Genomic DNA, 15,527 nt, shown 5'->3' on the forward strand with positions numbered 1-15,527 from the left:
TATTTTTAATTAAAAATAGCAGCTTCCTTCCTAGTTAGTTTTTACAATTTTACTTTGTATCCTAAATTTTACTCAAAGTTTGTATCCTAGTCATAATAAAAATGTTTAACAAGGGGTTAAAAAGGCTGGTGAGAGTAAGTAAAAATATATCTACATTTTTTATGTTGTAATTACTGATATTTCTCCGCACACTTTCGAAGTCGGTAGATATTACTCAAAAACAAGTACAATCAGAGCAATAACATAGATGTTGGAAAAGATGGGCACATCAAAACCAAGTACAATCCAAGCAATAACATAGATGTTGGGAAAAGTGGGCACATCAAAACCTGCGATGTTGGAAACTGAAAGGAGTACATCGGTCTCTCGCTTGATAGTATCAGTTCATCTCTTTGCAAATATAAGGTCACTGGTCCACGCGTCCTTCGGCCGGACCAGTGACTGAACCACAACCTATGCCTCGATCCGACCCATGACCCCTGCCAAAGTTGGCTCGGTCTGTCCAATTTGGACCCTGTTCTATTATTTCAGATGCTTTCCTACCACTTAGGACCCTCCCATAACCATTTTTGACGTTACAAGAAGCACTTAAGGTCAAAATGGCCATGGTTTGGCCAATTTAAGTATTTTAAACTAAGTTAGAGGGTTGTACAACTAGGATTGAAATTGTAGAACTAGGATATGAAAGGGAGTAACGGTTAGCAAGTGAAACCCATCTGAACTTCTTCAATGGAGCATATAACTAATTTGATTGACTCAACCCAGCCAGCTCAACTCAGACAGTTAATTACAGTCTTCAAAAATTTAGAACGGGCGATGATCCTCTCAAAACTTCTAAAGTTATACATATCATGACATTACACTCTCAACTATATCTTACATGGAACCCTACTAAGCATACATTCATTCATTCATTCAGTCATTCATTCGTCCTCTTCATCAGAACTAGCATATGCCAAACCTAGTAAACTCTTCACTGGATTTTCAGCTTCTTTCTCGCCTTCACTTTTGTCTGTTTTTGATGATAAGGCCTTCTTCTCTTTCACCTTTTCATTCTCACTCTCATGCTTCGGATTTGCTAACTCTGCTGGACTTGAAACTCTGGGCCTTTTCGGTTTCACTTCAACTACCCTTTTCAGGAGATCCTGCTGCCTGCATTTAACAAACTATTGATCACACATATGGGTGATGTACACAGGTAACCAGCCAGCTACCTTGGAAAAATTCAAGCGCAATGAGTTAAGTGGCATAGAGACAGAGAGACCTAATTCCACTCTTTGGCTTTGGCTCCACACGAAGAGCCAAGGGAACAGATGCAGGTGCAGAATCAGCTAAACTAGCAGCTTTGTAATTATTTGTTAAGGGAAAAATGACACTCTTTACTACTACCATTTGCTTGAAACCACACATTTAACTATTTGGTAAGAGAGAAAGAGGATAGAAAGACCTCTCCTCCTTTATTGCCTAAACAGCAGTGTTCTGGATTCACTGACGCTACAACCTTCCGCAGATTGGCACCTTTGTGATACAACTATAAACAAGCATCAAAAGGTTCATACGGAATTTACTTCATCTTTTAATTTGAATAAATATGAGTTTTGTTATGAAAAGGATATCTTAAATGCTGCAAAGGCTCGTTTCTCGGTGCGTCTGAGGAGGCGCTCTGCATCCTCCTCAGCTTCCATCTGCTCCTTGAGATAGAGCAAATCATCACTGTCCAAGGCTGCAAACTCCAAACTCAAGTCAATATCAAGAATCCAAAACTAATATTAAAAATTGTTAGGGGATACGCTTACAAAAAAAAAATTGAAAGAGAAAGAGAAGGTTACCGCCACGTCCATGAAGGTAACCACCACGTTCTCCTGCAACCTCTTGCATCTGCTTATATCATCCACCCGGTAACAAAAGCCAAGATCCCTGCCAGGGCATGTTATTAGAAAACTTTCCTCAGGATCACACAAGAGAAACCAAGCAAAAGCTATTACATTACTCAAAAGCTATAATGAGAAAATGTGGGAAACCTGGATATAACAAAAACTGGGGAAAAGATCAAAGCAAGAAATGGATAAAGAGCACAATAAGCCAATATAATTTCACAGTTTCAGCCTACAGGATTAACAAATGGGTAGCTTGGAATAAAATCTATACCAAATAAGGGCGCTACAAGCCGAACTCCAAAACATATAATTCATATACGACACCTTTTGGTCTTAAAAGCTAGGTGTATTAACAAAAATATCAATCTTGCAGATACATCTCTGTAATGATAAGGGAAGCAATCACCTGGGGAACTACATCAGTAAACCAACCTTGAGATCACTCTTGAGATAACCAGTATTATACATGTCCTTACATATATGACAGATTTGGAATTTGGCCTTTTGAGATGCAAAAAGGATAATCAATACAGTAGGACAAACATGCTGGATTGAGCAAATGAAAACTTAAAGCTTTATTACATGTCAAGCTGGCTCTACAACACAATGTCAACCAAGCTACATCTGCCGATCAAAATCCAGCTCCATGAAATTATGTTTTTATTCTACAACACAAGGATATTTTTATTCTACAACACAATGTCAACTGTTAAATGTTCTATTTGTGAGAATTTAGTCTTAATACATTCCAAGATTAAGAAACATTGGCTACTCAGAGAAGCATGCAAGCTCTATCCAAAAGGTCTATCTCCCGATCAAAATCCATCTCTGTCTAAGGAAGTTATGAAGTAGAATATGACAACAGAATGTGGCAACAAAAATTAAATTAAAAAAAAAAAAAAAAATCTTAAGCCAGCGAACTAAAAGGAAAGGAATGAGCCACCATCACTTATGATCCCACAGGTTGCTCGTATCTTAAGTAATAGAACCCTTGTCAGTTGAAATTGATAACAGTATTGCTACACTACAAACATGGTGTTATTCTTCCTCTTCTTTTTCTCTTTTTTTTCTTTCATTTTTCTTTTCAACAACTGGAGGGTTGGAGCCTTCTAGCATTATGTTCATGACCCACCCTATTAATCCTCGGAGAGGCTTAGTTGACCAAAGGCTAGCTCCAAGACAACATGACATTTTTTTTCTTGAAGACCTAAGTTAAAAACTTGAAAGCAGAGAGTTCTATAAGATCTATAAAATTATAAGTAATCAAGGGTCCAAAGCATCCAAAGAAGATGTACGAAACTAGGCATCATAATCCGCATGCTGTATCCCATCTACCAGTAATTAACTAACAAACTTACAGAAGAAAGGAGAGTGACATTTAGTCAATACATGTGTAAGTCACAAGTAAAGTACTACAACCCCATTTGATAACCATTTAGCTTTTGGTTTTGGAAAATTGTGCTTCTTTCCTATGAAAAGATTTGAATTTTTAGCCAAATTTCAAAAACAAAAACAAACATGTAAAAACTACCCTTTTACCATTTTCAAATATTGGCTTGGATTTTGAAAACATCTATAAAGGGTAGATAAGAATACAAAGAAACTCATAAGAGAAAGTAATGTTTATAAGCTTAATTTTCAAAAATCAAATAGCATTAACAAGTTTTGGTTTGGAAGAAAAAGAAACGAGGAACTTGTCATCATGTTCTGTGACATGCTCTTAGTCTCAACTGAAGTTCCTGATGCTCTCATTTGCATATCATAATTTATTCAATAGAACAGTTCATTGTGCTGTGTCTCCTTTTGATTGATTTTAAGACTATTCGGAAGAATGAGAATGGCGCCTACACTAATGAATATCTTCAAGTTGAAGAGTCAATTTCCTCCCTTTTCTATTCAAAACAACAAAATACCTTCGTTTTTTTTGTATAACAGAAGGGTTAAAATAGTATGTAATCGATTCAATGTCCAATTACAAATAGTGAGAGTCAGATTAACAGAACAAACTCTGACGAAATTCTCCAGTTTTACCTTAATATTGATCAGTCCAATTCGGCAAAATGATGACTCGAAGAAACTGATTAAAGATTATACGATGAAAATAAAAAGACAGAAAAGAGAACTTAATTATTCAAGAACTGAGCGAAAGAGGGTGGTTGAGGCAAAATTGCGCTAACCTTCGCAACCATTCGTTGAAAAGTGATATCTTCATCGTCTATCTTATCCTTCCCTTTACCCCACTTCTTGTCTGTAATTGCAAACCGCAATGGGAAAAGGCAGACACAGAAATACAAAAATAAGAACAAGGATCATAAGTCAAGTATAATAATTTCATGTGGGTACCTTTTGGGTCGGAGAGATTGGTGTATTCCCGAACTTCCTTTCCAGCCATTGCTATGAATCTCAATCTCAATCTCTTTCCTTGGAACTAGAAAATCCAGAGGAAAACCCTTTAGCAGGCTCCCTCCCTCTACGCCTCTCTGATTCTGAGAGAGATTGAGCAGCGAAACCAAGAAGCAGAAGGCAAAATTTTCTTGCGTTCGTGTGAGAGAAGCAATTAAGCTATGAATCTCCGAGAAGGGTAATTAGAATTTGGGCTCAACGCTCTGTGCCCCAAAATTATTGGGCTTTTTAGGTATGGGCCATAGCCCATGAATTTACTCTATCTACCCTTTCATTCTTATTAATTTCTCTTCAAAAATGAAAAATAAATTAATCAAAACATATCAGAGGTGGTCCACACATACACGGGACCACGAAATATTTAATCTCTCTTTATAAATTAATTTATTAATTAAGAAAATTAATATCCCCTAAAATGATCATATGCAACTCGAGCCTGAGTACTTATTCTTCCATTTGCCTAAAATGAGAATGACCTTTATATTTGATTAAATTCGTCTATAATTTTTTAGATTTTACCAAAAAAAAACTAAAATTTTAATTCCACAAAATGAAATTCACTTATTCTCATATCAGGGTAAGTAGATAACTCTATCCTCTTGTTGGCTCGAGAAAAACTTAGTTTATAGAGCAACCCGAGCTACAATGATGACTTCAAATTTTAAATTTTGTATAGATTAGGATATTTTTTTTTTAGATCAAAGAGATTTCCCTTTCCATTTATTATTATTTATTTTACATATATATATATATATATAATAAGTGAAAATATTTTTTAAAAAATGTTTAATAAGGCGAGAAAATAGAAAGTTTGAATGAAATTCGGAACAACGGAGAATGAGAGTAAAAATATTTTTAAAAAATATTTATTGACGCCAGCAACATGCTGAATGATGACGCCAGCAAAATGTTAGAAATCATTCCATTGAAAAATCAGGTAAATTAGAAAAAAAAAAAATTACTTTTTTACTTTTTTACTTTTTTTTTTTTTTTTTAGGGCATCCATACAAAATTGCAATTAGTTTTGCTTATTTTAAGTATCAAATTCAGCAGAGTAACTTCAAAATGAATGAATAAAAGAATATTTAATTTAGAATTTTAGAATTTGAATTGAGAACAAACCATTGAGAGATACAATAAAGTTCACGTTATTTTGCCATCCAATCATTCACCAATCAGCAATTAATTACCACCTTACCTTTTCTTTGATGGACTAATTATACACACTATTTACATTTTTACTTACATTTTAATTTAAGATTCTAAATATCAATGTTTGATGATACTTTTTACATTAATGTAAAAAATATTTAAATAATGGAACAAACACTCTGCATTTTCTAAATAAATTAAAATACTTATTATTAACATCATATTTGCATCCATTATACTTTATTACTAATTTTTTAATATGTCATTCATATTTATCGATATTTTATGATGTAATGGAAATATCGATTCGATATTAAATATTATAAATATATGAATGAAAATTTAATATTATGATATTAACATATTGTTAAAATATTAAAATTCATTTGAATATAATTTGTATATTTAAATATTATTTAAATTTTTAGTTTGCATTAATAAACTTCACTTAAAATCAAATATTATTACACTAATTCTACCATACACCATAGCATTTATTATTCATTATTTACAAATTATCAACGAGACCGAATATATATATAAATCAAGGGTAGAATGGTCATTGCCTTTCATTAAAGGACGACAAAGTACGTAACGAACAACGACAAAATATATTATACATATAAGGTGAATTATATGTAGCTCATCATTCTATAATCAATTAATGACATTATCGAACGTTATCAAAAACAAGTAATAAATAAAGGATCACCATAGCTTTTATTATTCATGACTTACAAATTATCCACTAGAAAAAATCGAATACATATATAAATCAAGGGTAAAATAGTAATTGTCTTGTGTTAAAGAACGACAAAGTATGTAACGAGTCATAATATGAACGATGACAAAATGCATTACGTGTCATAATATACAAGGTGAATCATACATAACTCATCATTCTATAATCAAGTAACGACATTGTGGAACGTTATCAAAGCTAGTAATAAATAAAGTATTACTATAGCTTTTATTATTCATTACTTACAAATTATCAACAAGAAAAAACCGAATACATATATAAACCAAGGGTAGAATGGTAATTGTCTCATGTTAAAGGACGACAAAGTACGTAACGAGTCATAATATGAATGACGACAAAATACATCATGTGTCATAATATACAAGGTGAATCATACGTAACTCATCATTTTGTAATCAAGTAACGACATTGTCGAACATTATCAAAACAAGTAATAAATAAAGCATCACCATAGCTTTTATTATTCATTACTTATAAATTAGCAACGAAAAAAAAACCGAATACGTGTATAAATCAAGGGTAGAATGGTAATTTTCTTGTATTAAAGGACGAAAAAGTACGTAACGACTCATAATATAAACAACGACAAAATGCATTACGTGTCATAATATACCAGGTGAATCATATGTAACTCATCATTACGTAATCAATTAACGACATTATCGAACGTCATCAAAACAAGTAATAAATAAAAGCGTTACCGAAAACAAACAAAATCTATTGAAGATTTTGCATGTCGGCTTTCTTTTGTAGAATATAAACGTTAACAACATAGATACACGAGCGAATCGAATTGGTGGTAAGGAAACGTTACCGAAAACATTTTAGGTTAAAATAAAATGAATTTTGATATTTAAGTAAGAGGAATAATATGTATATATATATATATATATACGTGTCAAGAATGGCGGAGGGACTTTTGAAGTAATGAAAAATGTAAAGTTCATTGAATGAGTTAATAAGGTTTTTAGAAGATGGAATCTGAGTTAGGAAACGTATGAAGAAAGAATGAAATAAAAATAATATAGAAATGTAAAAAAAAATAGAAGAAGTTAAAATAGTGTAATGAATTCAGTTATATTTTGTCTGTATGGGAAACAAATGAGGCTGCAAATTGGAAGAAGATGAAGAGAAAAATGAATACCGCCATTTGAAGAGGTTGAAAAGTAAATAATGGGAGAGAGCCCAAATGTTGAAAGCGTGAAGAGACCGCGAGAACCAGCCCTTCAAATTTTTAAAACGCCCGTTTTCTTACACGGATACACCGCATTGTAGGCCCCATTTCCCCCCTTTTTTCCCTTCTTCTCAAAACTCGTCCACTTTTTCTTTAACTATTTAAATGCCATAATGCATACACAATGCTTTCACAAGCCAAGCAGCAGCCGTAGTGTTCTCTGTGGGGTACCTCTGAGCTTATTCAATTTGTAAGCGCTTCCTCTGTTTCATTGCTTCTTCTTGTACTTATGTTTTAATCTGCTTCGATGGGGTTCTGTAAATGGAGTTGTGTGTGGAACCCTTTTCTTGTTTTTTGATAAATTAAGCTGTGTTCATGCTTATATTGATTGTTCATTGTCCTGTTTTTTATCGGCATGCATATAATTTCAATCCCAATTTGTTCCCGTCCCCTGCATGCACTTAGGTTTGATTTAGATGGCACTGTGATTGGCATGTGAAACGATTCAGGGGATGAGAATCTGTTTAAATTCTTACCATCTTTGAGGGAGGAAAAGGGTTTATAATATAGTTTCCATGTTAGGGAGATGGCATACAGGAGGCATTACTGGGAACGTTCAGCAAAAAGGGCATGCAAGGTGTTGGTGGATGATGGTAAGAAGGAAGAGAGGTTAGTTGAGGAGGAGCAGGACAGGGAGGATACAAGCTTGTTGATCTACAAACTTGGTCGGGATATTTCAATAACATGTCTTCTCCGCTGCTCGAGATCAGAATATGGAAGAATTGCGTCGATAAATCGGGGGTTTCGGTCTGTAATTTCGAGTGGAGAAATTTATAAAATAAGGAGGCAGATGGGAATCATTGAACATTGGGTTTACTTCTCTTGCAGCCTTGTTGAATGGGATGCATTTGATCCGAGGTCTAACCATTGGATGCGTCTGCCTGTAATGACGTCGAACGAATGTTTTATGTCGTCGGATAAGGAATCGTTAGGTGTTGGTACTGAACTTCTTGTTTTTGGAATGGAAACACTTTCCCAAATTATATATAGATATAGTCTTTTGGATAACAAATGGTCATCTGGGATGCAGCTGAACACACCCAGGTTTTTGTTTGCTTCAGCCAGTGTTGGAGGAATTGCAATACTAGCTGGTGGTTGCAACGCTGACGGGAAACTGCTGAGATCAGCTGAGCTTTATAATTGTGATACAGGAAAGTGGGTGAATCTTCCTAGAATGAATAAAGCAAGGAAATTGTGCTCAGCAGTGTTTGTTGATGGAAAGTTCTATGTGATTGGAGGAATGGGGCCAGGTTACACCGCTCTTACTTGTGGCGAAGAATACGATATGAAGACTCAGACATGGCGTGAGATACCGAACATGTACCCGAGACGAAAGGAGGAAGAGGTGCGAAATGCTGCAGTTGAAGCACCTCCTTTGATTGCAGTTGTAAACAATGTCTTGTATTCTGCAGATTATACACGTTGCGAGGTTAGAAGATATGATAAGGCAACAAACTCGTGGGTGGTGTTAGGCCAATTGCCGGAGCGTGTGGTCTCAACAAATGGTTGGGGGGTGGCGTTTAGAGCTTGCGGTGATCGAATACTGGTTCTGGGTGGACCGAGGGCTTATGGGGGACGTTACGTTGAGATATACTCTTGGACCCCAGGTGAAGGAGGTGAGCTGAAATGGAAAGTGCTTGCCACAAGACAATTAGGCCATTTTGTGTATAACTGTGCAGTCATGGGATGCTGAGCCTCCTGCCTCCTTGATAGTGTGGGAACTTGCGCTGATGTATACACACACACATTGAATTAGAGAAGGTATAATCTTTCTCTAATCTCATACCATTTTCTCTACCCTTTTTCCATCACAGTTGGGATGTTCTCAAATGTACACATGCTTTAGATCATAGTCAAATCAATAAAGTTAAGTGCTGGTGCAAGTTCAAATCTCTAAGTTTGCATGCCTGCCTCCTCTCTTTCAAAACACTAAAATGCTACCGCTTCATCCCCTCAACTCCCGGAAAAGGATTCAAAGAAGTTAGTTGTTAGGATCAAAATCGATACCAATTGTTAGCTCCCATATCTATTGTTAGGAATAATTTTAGTCAACTCGATCTAACCCATTGACCTTTTTTTTATGTTGTTATAGAAATATTTCTTTGCTTATTAGTACTAGATTGTTCAAATGGCTTGATGACCTGAAAAAAATTCTATTAGCAGTGAATGCTACTCTACGAACCATTTTAAAAACAAAAAATAGCAATGTTCTTAGTGTCGTATGCCTGTATCATGTTCTAGGGTTTGCCAATTCTATAGCCTTCACATCCTAACCATATTAGATTTGTTCATTTTATTGAACCTCGTCCCTCTAAGTCTTGGAATGTACTTCATCCATTGAGGTTACTTAGGGTTCTTGACACACTTATCAAGTTGGTTACTAACCTCCTTCATCCATCTAAGTTCTTACACGATCTACATAGAAGAACCAAGGTAACCTCCTTAAGGGTGGGTTCGGATCTAGTCTTCCTATTAACAACCTCTTTATGATCTCCCTAATTGATTCCATACTGCATAATCTAAACTCCCCCAATAGTATCCTCTAATCTAACTGGGTGACATCACATTCCTTTATACCAAGTAGACCCTCAATAGTCCAAGTAAGTTCAAGATCAAAAGTTGCGTACTAATCATCCCTACGTAGCATTAGTCAACCCATAGCCCAAACGACCCTAGATAGGGCTCATGGACCAAAGTATATATAAGGCTAAGGCTCACTTGCATTTAAAAGTTAAATATTTCACTCAAAATAATATAATTTATTTTTATTAAAATAGTAAGGTGACACGTGGGCAGTCCGTTGAGTTCAGTTTGTGGGTAGGGTAGCCTTAAAATTACGCAAATGGGAGGGAAGCACAACTATTGGCTTGGCATACAATGAGTGGGCCCTCTCTCTCCCGTTAAGACATGGTGCCCCAACCACAGGGTGCGTTTCTGTTATTTCTTTTCATTATCTTTTTTCTTCAAATATTTTCATATTTTCCAATTTTCGATTATTACAGGAAAAAATACTATTTTATTATTTTATTTTACTTGGGAATTAATATCTATTATGAATGAAAATATTTTTATAAGTGTACGTGTTTCGATTTCAAGAAGAATGAGTATAGTTGCTCGACTTCTAATTCTTAGCTTTTTTGCCCTTAATTCTCATATTAATTAATTTTAATTAATTGATTGATGTTTTCATAATAACAAACTTACTTTTAATTATTAACCATTTTCTGTATTTAAAATAAGGTTGGGAATAACGATTCCAACGACTTTTCAGTTACTCAAATTAGAGCTAAAACGAAAAAAATTACAGTTAAGACAACATATCCGACGTGATGATGTGGCAGTTAAATCAAAATGATGGACAACTAAGTATGACATTTATAATTTTGAGAGAGTAACAAAGGGTAGAGTTTTTTTTTTTAATATTATTATTATTATATACCTAATAAAATTATTTTTTCATTGGATAGAAAGGATTGAGTTGAACACATAAAGAGCGGTGTAGCGGTTTGGCTCTATGGAAAGGGTTGAGAAAGTTCTTTATTCAAATTTACAAGAGGCGCTTGAAATAGATAGGTCGAGTTTAACCGAACCACTCTAAAATTACGGTGATATATTTTACCTGTTCTAGTTGATTATTGTTTTGACTTGAATTATTTTGTTCTAGTAAATATCATCTTTTTACTTGTTTGTAAAAAGTTTTCTAATTAGAAAAATTAATCACGTTTAAATAGTTAGAACCATATTCACCCCTCTCTATAGTTGTCGTACCGATCCAACACTAATACTCCCACATGTCTAATTATAATAGGCAATGGACCATTACGTACGAATATATAGTACTAAATTGGCATTGACAATTTAATTTTAGTGTCGTCACATAACACATGAAAACAAAATCAACATCATGAAATACAAAGGTCGATGATGATGACGACGACGACAATCAATGACCGATAAAACTATTTTAAATATAGTTAGCCAAAATAGATGTTAAAAAAAATGATTTTAAAAAGTCATAGAAAAAAAATTATTTTATATGAAAAGAAGTCTGTTGGATTCTTATAACAATTTCAGAATTAGCTCATTTAATATATCTATTATTTTAGGACTTAACCAAATAAGAAAAAAGTCATTTCATTGCATATAAATGGATGACTTGAATAATAGGACTTACCAACAACTGTACAAAATGTCGACCAATTTTAATATGTTTTTGATTCGTGATTATCACAAAATCATAAGACAAGAAAACTAGAATGGATTTAAAAGTTTGAGTAATTGTTGAATCCACACAAGTTCAGTATCTGGACACTTGGCTTCATTACCCTAATGAAGGTTGACAAAAGTCTTCAATTAAAAAAAGAATAACGAGATTGATGACATTAAACCTTGTACGCTTGAAGGATAGTTTCAAATGACACGAGATGATATGCAACATCCAAACGAGGTTGTCAAAGCTAGTAAACAAACCAAGTTGATGCATAAACTAGTTTTATAGTTTATAAATACATTACTAAATATATTTATAAGGCTCGTTTTAAATTAAGATTTAGAGATTTGATTTCTAAATCTGATACTAAACATATCTATCTTTCTGTTATGGAGAGGATGCAATACAATTATTAACCCGCGATCATATCGTGAGCAGCCCAACAATAGTTGTTGATTTGGATTGGGAGTGAAACGACATGAGGGAAGAAGGTGCGTTGATTTGTCCCCAACGTAAGTGAGCATATAGGTGATAAACGACAGGTGTTGAATTGTCGTATGTAGATGGGCTTTATTTGTGGGCCTTTACACTGTTTATGTGTAAGTAAGTGGGCCAGCCCTGATTGCAGCTCTTGCCTTTTTAAGCTCACTCTTCTTGCCGCCCTCTTCACCAAAAACCATTCATCATTATTGTTTCAACTTCCTTCCTTCATTCATTCATGGCTTCCTCCAAATTTCGCGACCACGAGATTAAAAATCTTGTCTTCAAATTGCACACTTTGCTCCCTCAGCTCAACCATAAGTTCGACCGCTCTAAGGTATATAAATTTTGTATTCATTATTTATGTGTACCAATTCTTTCTTATTTTACCGAGTTTTGAGTTAAGTAATCAGACATATTCATTAATTTTTTTTTTTAAAATTATGTTCACCTATCAACTTATGATGTATGCAGGTACCAATAGCAGAAATTTTGAAGGAGACATGTGATTGTATAAAAAAATTAGAGAGGGAGATAGACGATCTAAGTGAGAGGCTATGGGAGCAGCTCGAGTCAATGGGAGTTGACTTAGAAATGGTTAAAGATTTCTTCCCACCTAAAATTTCTAGCTCCTGATTCAATATTTGAAATTTGGATAAAATTTAAACACGAAATTGTCTTTTTAAAAAAGGTTTTTTTAGAACTAGAATTTAAATGCATTATAAAACAACAAAAGATATTAATTATTTTAACCTACTTTAGACATAAAATAGAGTCAACTTATTAGGATAGGTTTACTTTCTTCCCGTTAAAAAACAGTATTTATATGGTATGTATACATTTTTGTTGACTTCTATTTGAATTAGGTCAAAAGAGGACTGAATTGAGATAAACTAAGATCTCACGAATTGGAGACACAACCCTAAGGTCGATCTCGTCTTCAAGCTATGGCCGATAGAGAACCCGTGCTTCATCTGAAGTTTCTCTTCTTTCACCTATTTGGTGGCTTGGATTTCTTCTTGTATTGGACTTTTTTTCTTTATTTAGTCTTTGAACTACGTGATCTATTATGTTTGTCCATGATCTTTTATATTTGTTCTTGTAATCTAATTCCACTCGCAAACAAATGACGAGAAATAGAAAAATATTAGCTAGTCATACTTATATTAATTGTTAACATCAGCTTTATGGTATTTTTTCAACTCTACCCAAATTACCAAGTAAAAACAGACAAAATTTTTTTGGAGAAAAAAAAAACCTTCGAAATTCAAATTTAAAATTGATTTAGTGAAGTGGCATTATCAAACTTTGCAAGAATGACTTGCATATTAGTTACTATGGCCGAGTTATTGCTTGTATATCTAATAGACTTTGTCATCCTGGTCTTTGTTAGATGAACGTGACTCTCCATAATGATATGATATTGTCGGCATAAACTATCATGACTTTGTTTTGTATTTCTCAAAAGGCCTAAGCTTTCATGGATTTGTTTTGTGTTTTTGAAAAGGCCTCATCTCAATGGATAGAATATTCCTTAATTATAAATTCATGATCATTCCCTAAATTAGCAAGGTGGGACTTTCATCCAATAGTCTTAACCTCTCAAAACTACGTAGAATCCATCTCCTCCCATCTGTCCAAATAACTTTCCTGCTCCGTCGTCTCACTACTCATCCACTTCTGAATATCGCTCTACGATTTGTCTCACACAGTCCTTCAAAGCCGCTCCACCGTCGCCGTTGGTGGTTCGGGATTTTAGCGACTGGGGCAGATTCGAGGGTTCGATGAGGGAAACTTGGAGAGAGAGCTTCGAAGTTACTTCGGAGAGGAATTGAGAGAAATTATTGAGGTGAAGCAGGAATTAGGGTAACGAGTGACGTTGCGGACAATCTTGATTATGTCGGCTGCATTAGATGATTTTTCGCCGCCAATGATGAGAGTGGTGAGGACGACGGCGGAGATGGCGGCGGTGAGCGATAGAGATTTCTGATTGGGGATTTTTGGAGTTTGGTTTGGACATTTGCTCTAATGTCCATACTTGTGTTGGGCTGAGTTGCCACAAAAAGCCCAAATGCAAAGAATAAGTTGCAGATGTAAGCATTTGAGCAATACAGTTTAAGAAATAGCTGGATACCTCGGACATCCATTCGAACATTAAGGTATGAACCCTCGTATCCATGTCAAATCATTTTTGCATACCATACTGAAGACCAACCTCGTATACCAACCTCTAACTCAAGGTACGAGGTGTAATATCGGCACATTCATGTTGTTTAACATTGTTCTAAAAAACTATTTCGAAATGAAGAGTCCCAATACATTCATCTTACAATAGTTGCTCACACTTTGACACATGCATTTGACATGGGTAGCTCACTTAGGTCATATGACCCATAGATGCTGCAGAACTTAACTTGAGAACTGCATGTCAAAACTCATGTTGGAGCCCCAATTTTTGAGGTTATGATCGGGGTCCTACCCTGCCCTCTTTGAGCATGTCTTTGACACTCTTGATGTCACTTTTGCCTTTAATCTTGTTTATGTCTTAGCTTGACTTTCATGCATACTCTTCTTGGTGCCTTGAATGGTGTACCGTCGTCCTCAGTCTCATTATGGTACACCACTTACATGTTGTCTTGTGACTCACTATACATGGAGTTACAATCAACTCTTTTCGCAGTACGATTGTGACACTGTACAAGTTCGACATTACAGTGGCGGCATAGTAATGTAAAGATAATATTTTATTCCATACACAAAATTTAATATATTAAATACTTCTCTTTTTATACCTCAAGTCAGAGTACTTGAATTATTTTTCAGTTCATACTTATTCTCGCAACTTAAACTTCAAAGATACTGAGGGTCATCTATTGCGGGTGTATTTACAACATCAGCCCATAATTATTTGGCAATCCATAATGAATACTCATACTCTTTGCCCGCTCATTCAATGTTTTGTTCATCTTTTTAGTAACACCAAACACATCTGACTTGTGTTTCAGGAAATAAATCCATACCTACATGTTGAAATCATCGATGAAGATGATGTAAAACTTTGATCCACCGAGTGATGGAACTTGAGATGGTCCCCAAATGTTTGTATGAACCATTTTCAATCACATTTTCTTCAGTTCTCTAGCAGCCTTTGTGAAACTAACTCGTTTTTATTTACCCATCAATCAACTCTCACAAAAACTATATTAACTTATTTTAGGCCTTCTAAAACTCCTTTCGCAACCAAAATATTTATTCTTTTGACGCTTATATGTCCAAGTCTATTGTATCATAGATTTGAATTGAAACTCTCAGTAACAACAACCTTGTTTATATACCGTGCAGTGGTGTATAAGGTTCAAGATTTTGTGTCACGTGCTATCACCATAACACCTTTCACAATCTTCCACG

At 34.7% G+C, this 15,527-nt stretch overlaps 2 protein-coding genes and 1 long non-coding RNA gene across 3 annotated transcripts; 2 read left to right on the top strand and 1 right to left on the bottom strand.

Annotated features, from left to right (window-relative positions):
- Positions 1–717: 717 nt before the first annotated feature.
- LOC111452720 lies at positions 718–4,425 on the bottom strand. The gene is made up of 6 exons (XM_023093567.1): positions 4,221–4,425; positions 4,055–4,125; positions 1,830–1,878; positions 1,617–1,723; positions 1,265–1,347; positions 718–1,152 (listed from the first exon to the last, which is right to left on the bottom strand). The coding sequence occupies exons 1-6, from the start codon at positions 4,267–4,269 to the stop codon at positions 924–926; spliced, it is 588 nt and encodes a 195-aa protein (XP_022949335.1). The 5' UTR covers positions 4,270–4,425; the 3' UTR covers positions 718–923.
- A 3,137-nt stretch (positions 4,426–7,562) lies between these two features.
- On the top strand, positions 7,563–9,321 carry LOC111452885 (F-box/kelch-repeat protein SKIP11-like). Its single transcript, XM_023093807.1, has 2 exons — positions 7,563–7,619; positions 7,952–9,321. The coding sequence occupies exon 2, from the start codon at positions 7,956–7,958 to the stop codon at positions 9,120–9,122; it is 1,167 nt and encodes a 388-aa protein (XP_022949575.1). The 5' UTR covers positions 7,563–7,619; positions 7,952–7,955; the 3' UTR covers positions 9,123–9,321.
- A 3,092-nt stretch (positions 9,322–12,413) lies between these two features.
- Positions 12,414–13,229, top strand: LOC111452889. The gene is made up of 3 exons (XR_002712177.1): positions 12,414–12,456; positions 12,594–12,716; positions 12,986–13,229. It is a non-coding gene; the product is annotated as an uncharacterized LOC111452889 (long non-coding RNA).
- Positions 13,230–15,527: the final 2,298 nt, after the last annotated feature.

The sequence above is a fragment of the Cucurbita moschata genome, unplaced genomic scaffold (genome assembly GCF_002738365.1).
Source record: "Cucurbita moschata cultivar Rifu unplaced genomic scaffold, Cmos_1.0 Cmo_Scf00014, whole genome shotgun sequence".
Classification (NCBI taxonomy): domain Eukaryota; kingdom Viridiplantae; phylum Streptophyta; class Magnoliopsida; order Cucurbitales; family Cucurbitaceae; genus Cucurbita; species Cucurbita moschata.

Bases quoted from the DNA above. Each gene is read 5' to 3' on its own strand.
- LOC111452720 (XM_023093567.1), bottom strand. From the start codon at position 4,269: ATGGCTGGAAAGGAAGTTCGGGAATACACCAATCTCTCCGACCCAAAA. The intron at 4,126-4,220 runs GTACCCACATGA...TTGCAATTACAG, and splicing joins CAATCTCTCCGACCCAAAAG to ACAAGAAGTGGGGTAAAGGG. The intron at 1,724-1,829 runs GTAACCTTCTCT...TGGAGTTTGCAG, and splicing joins TTACCTTCATGGACGTGGCG to CCTTGGACAGTGATGATTTG.
- LOC111452885 (XM_023093807.1), top strand. From the start codon at position 7,956: ATGGCATACAGGAGGCATTACTGGGAACGTTCAGCAAAAAGGGCATGC.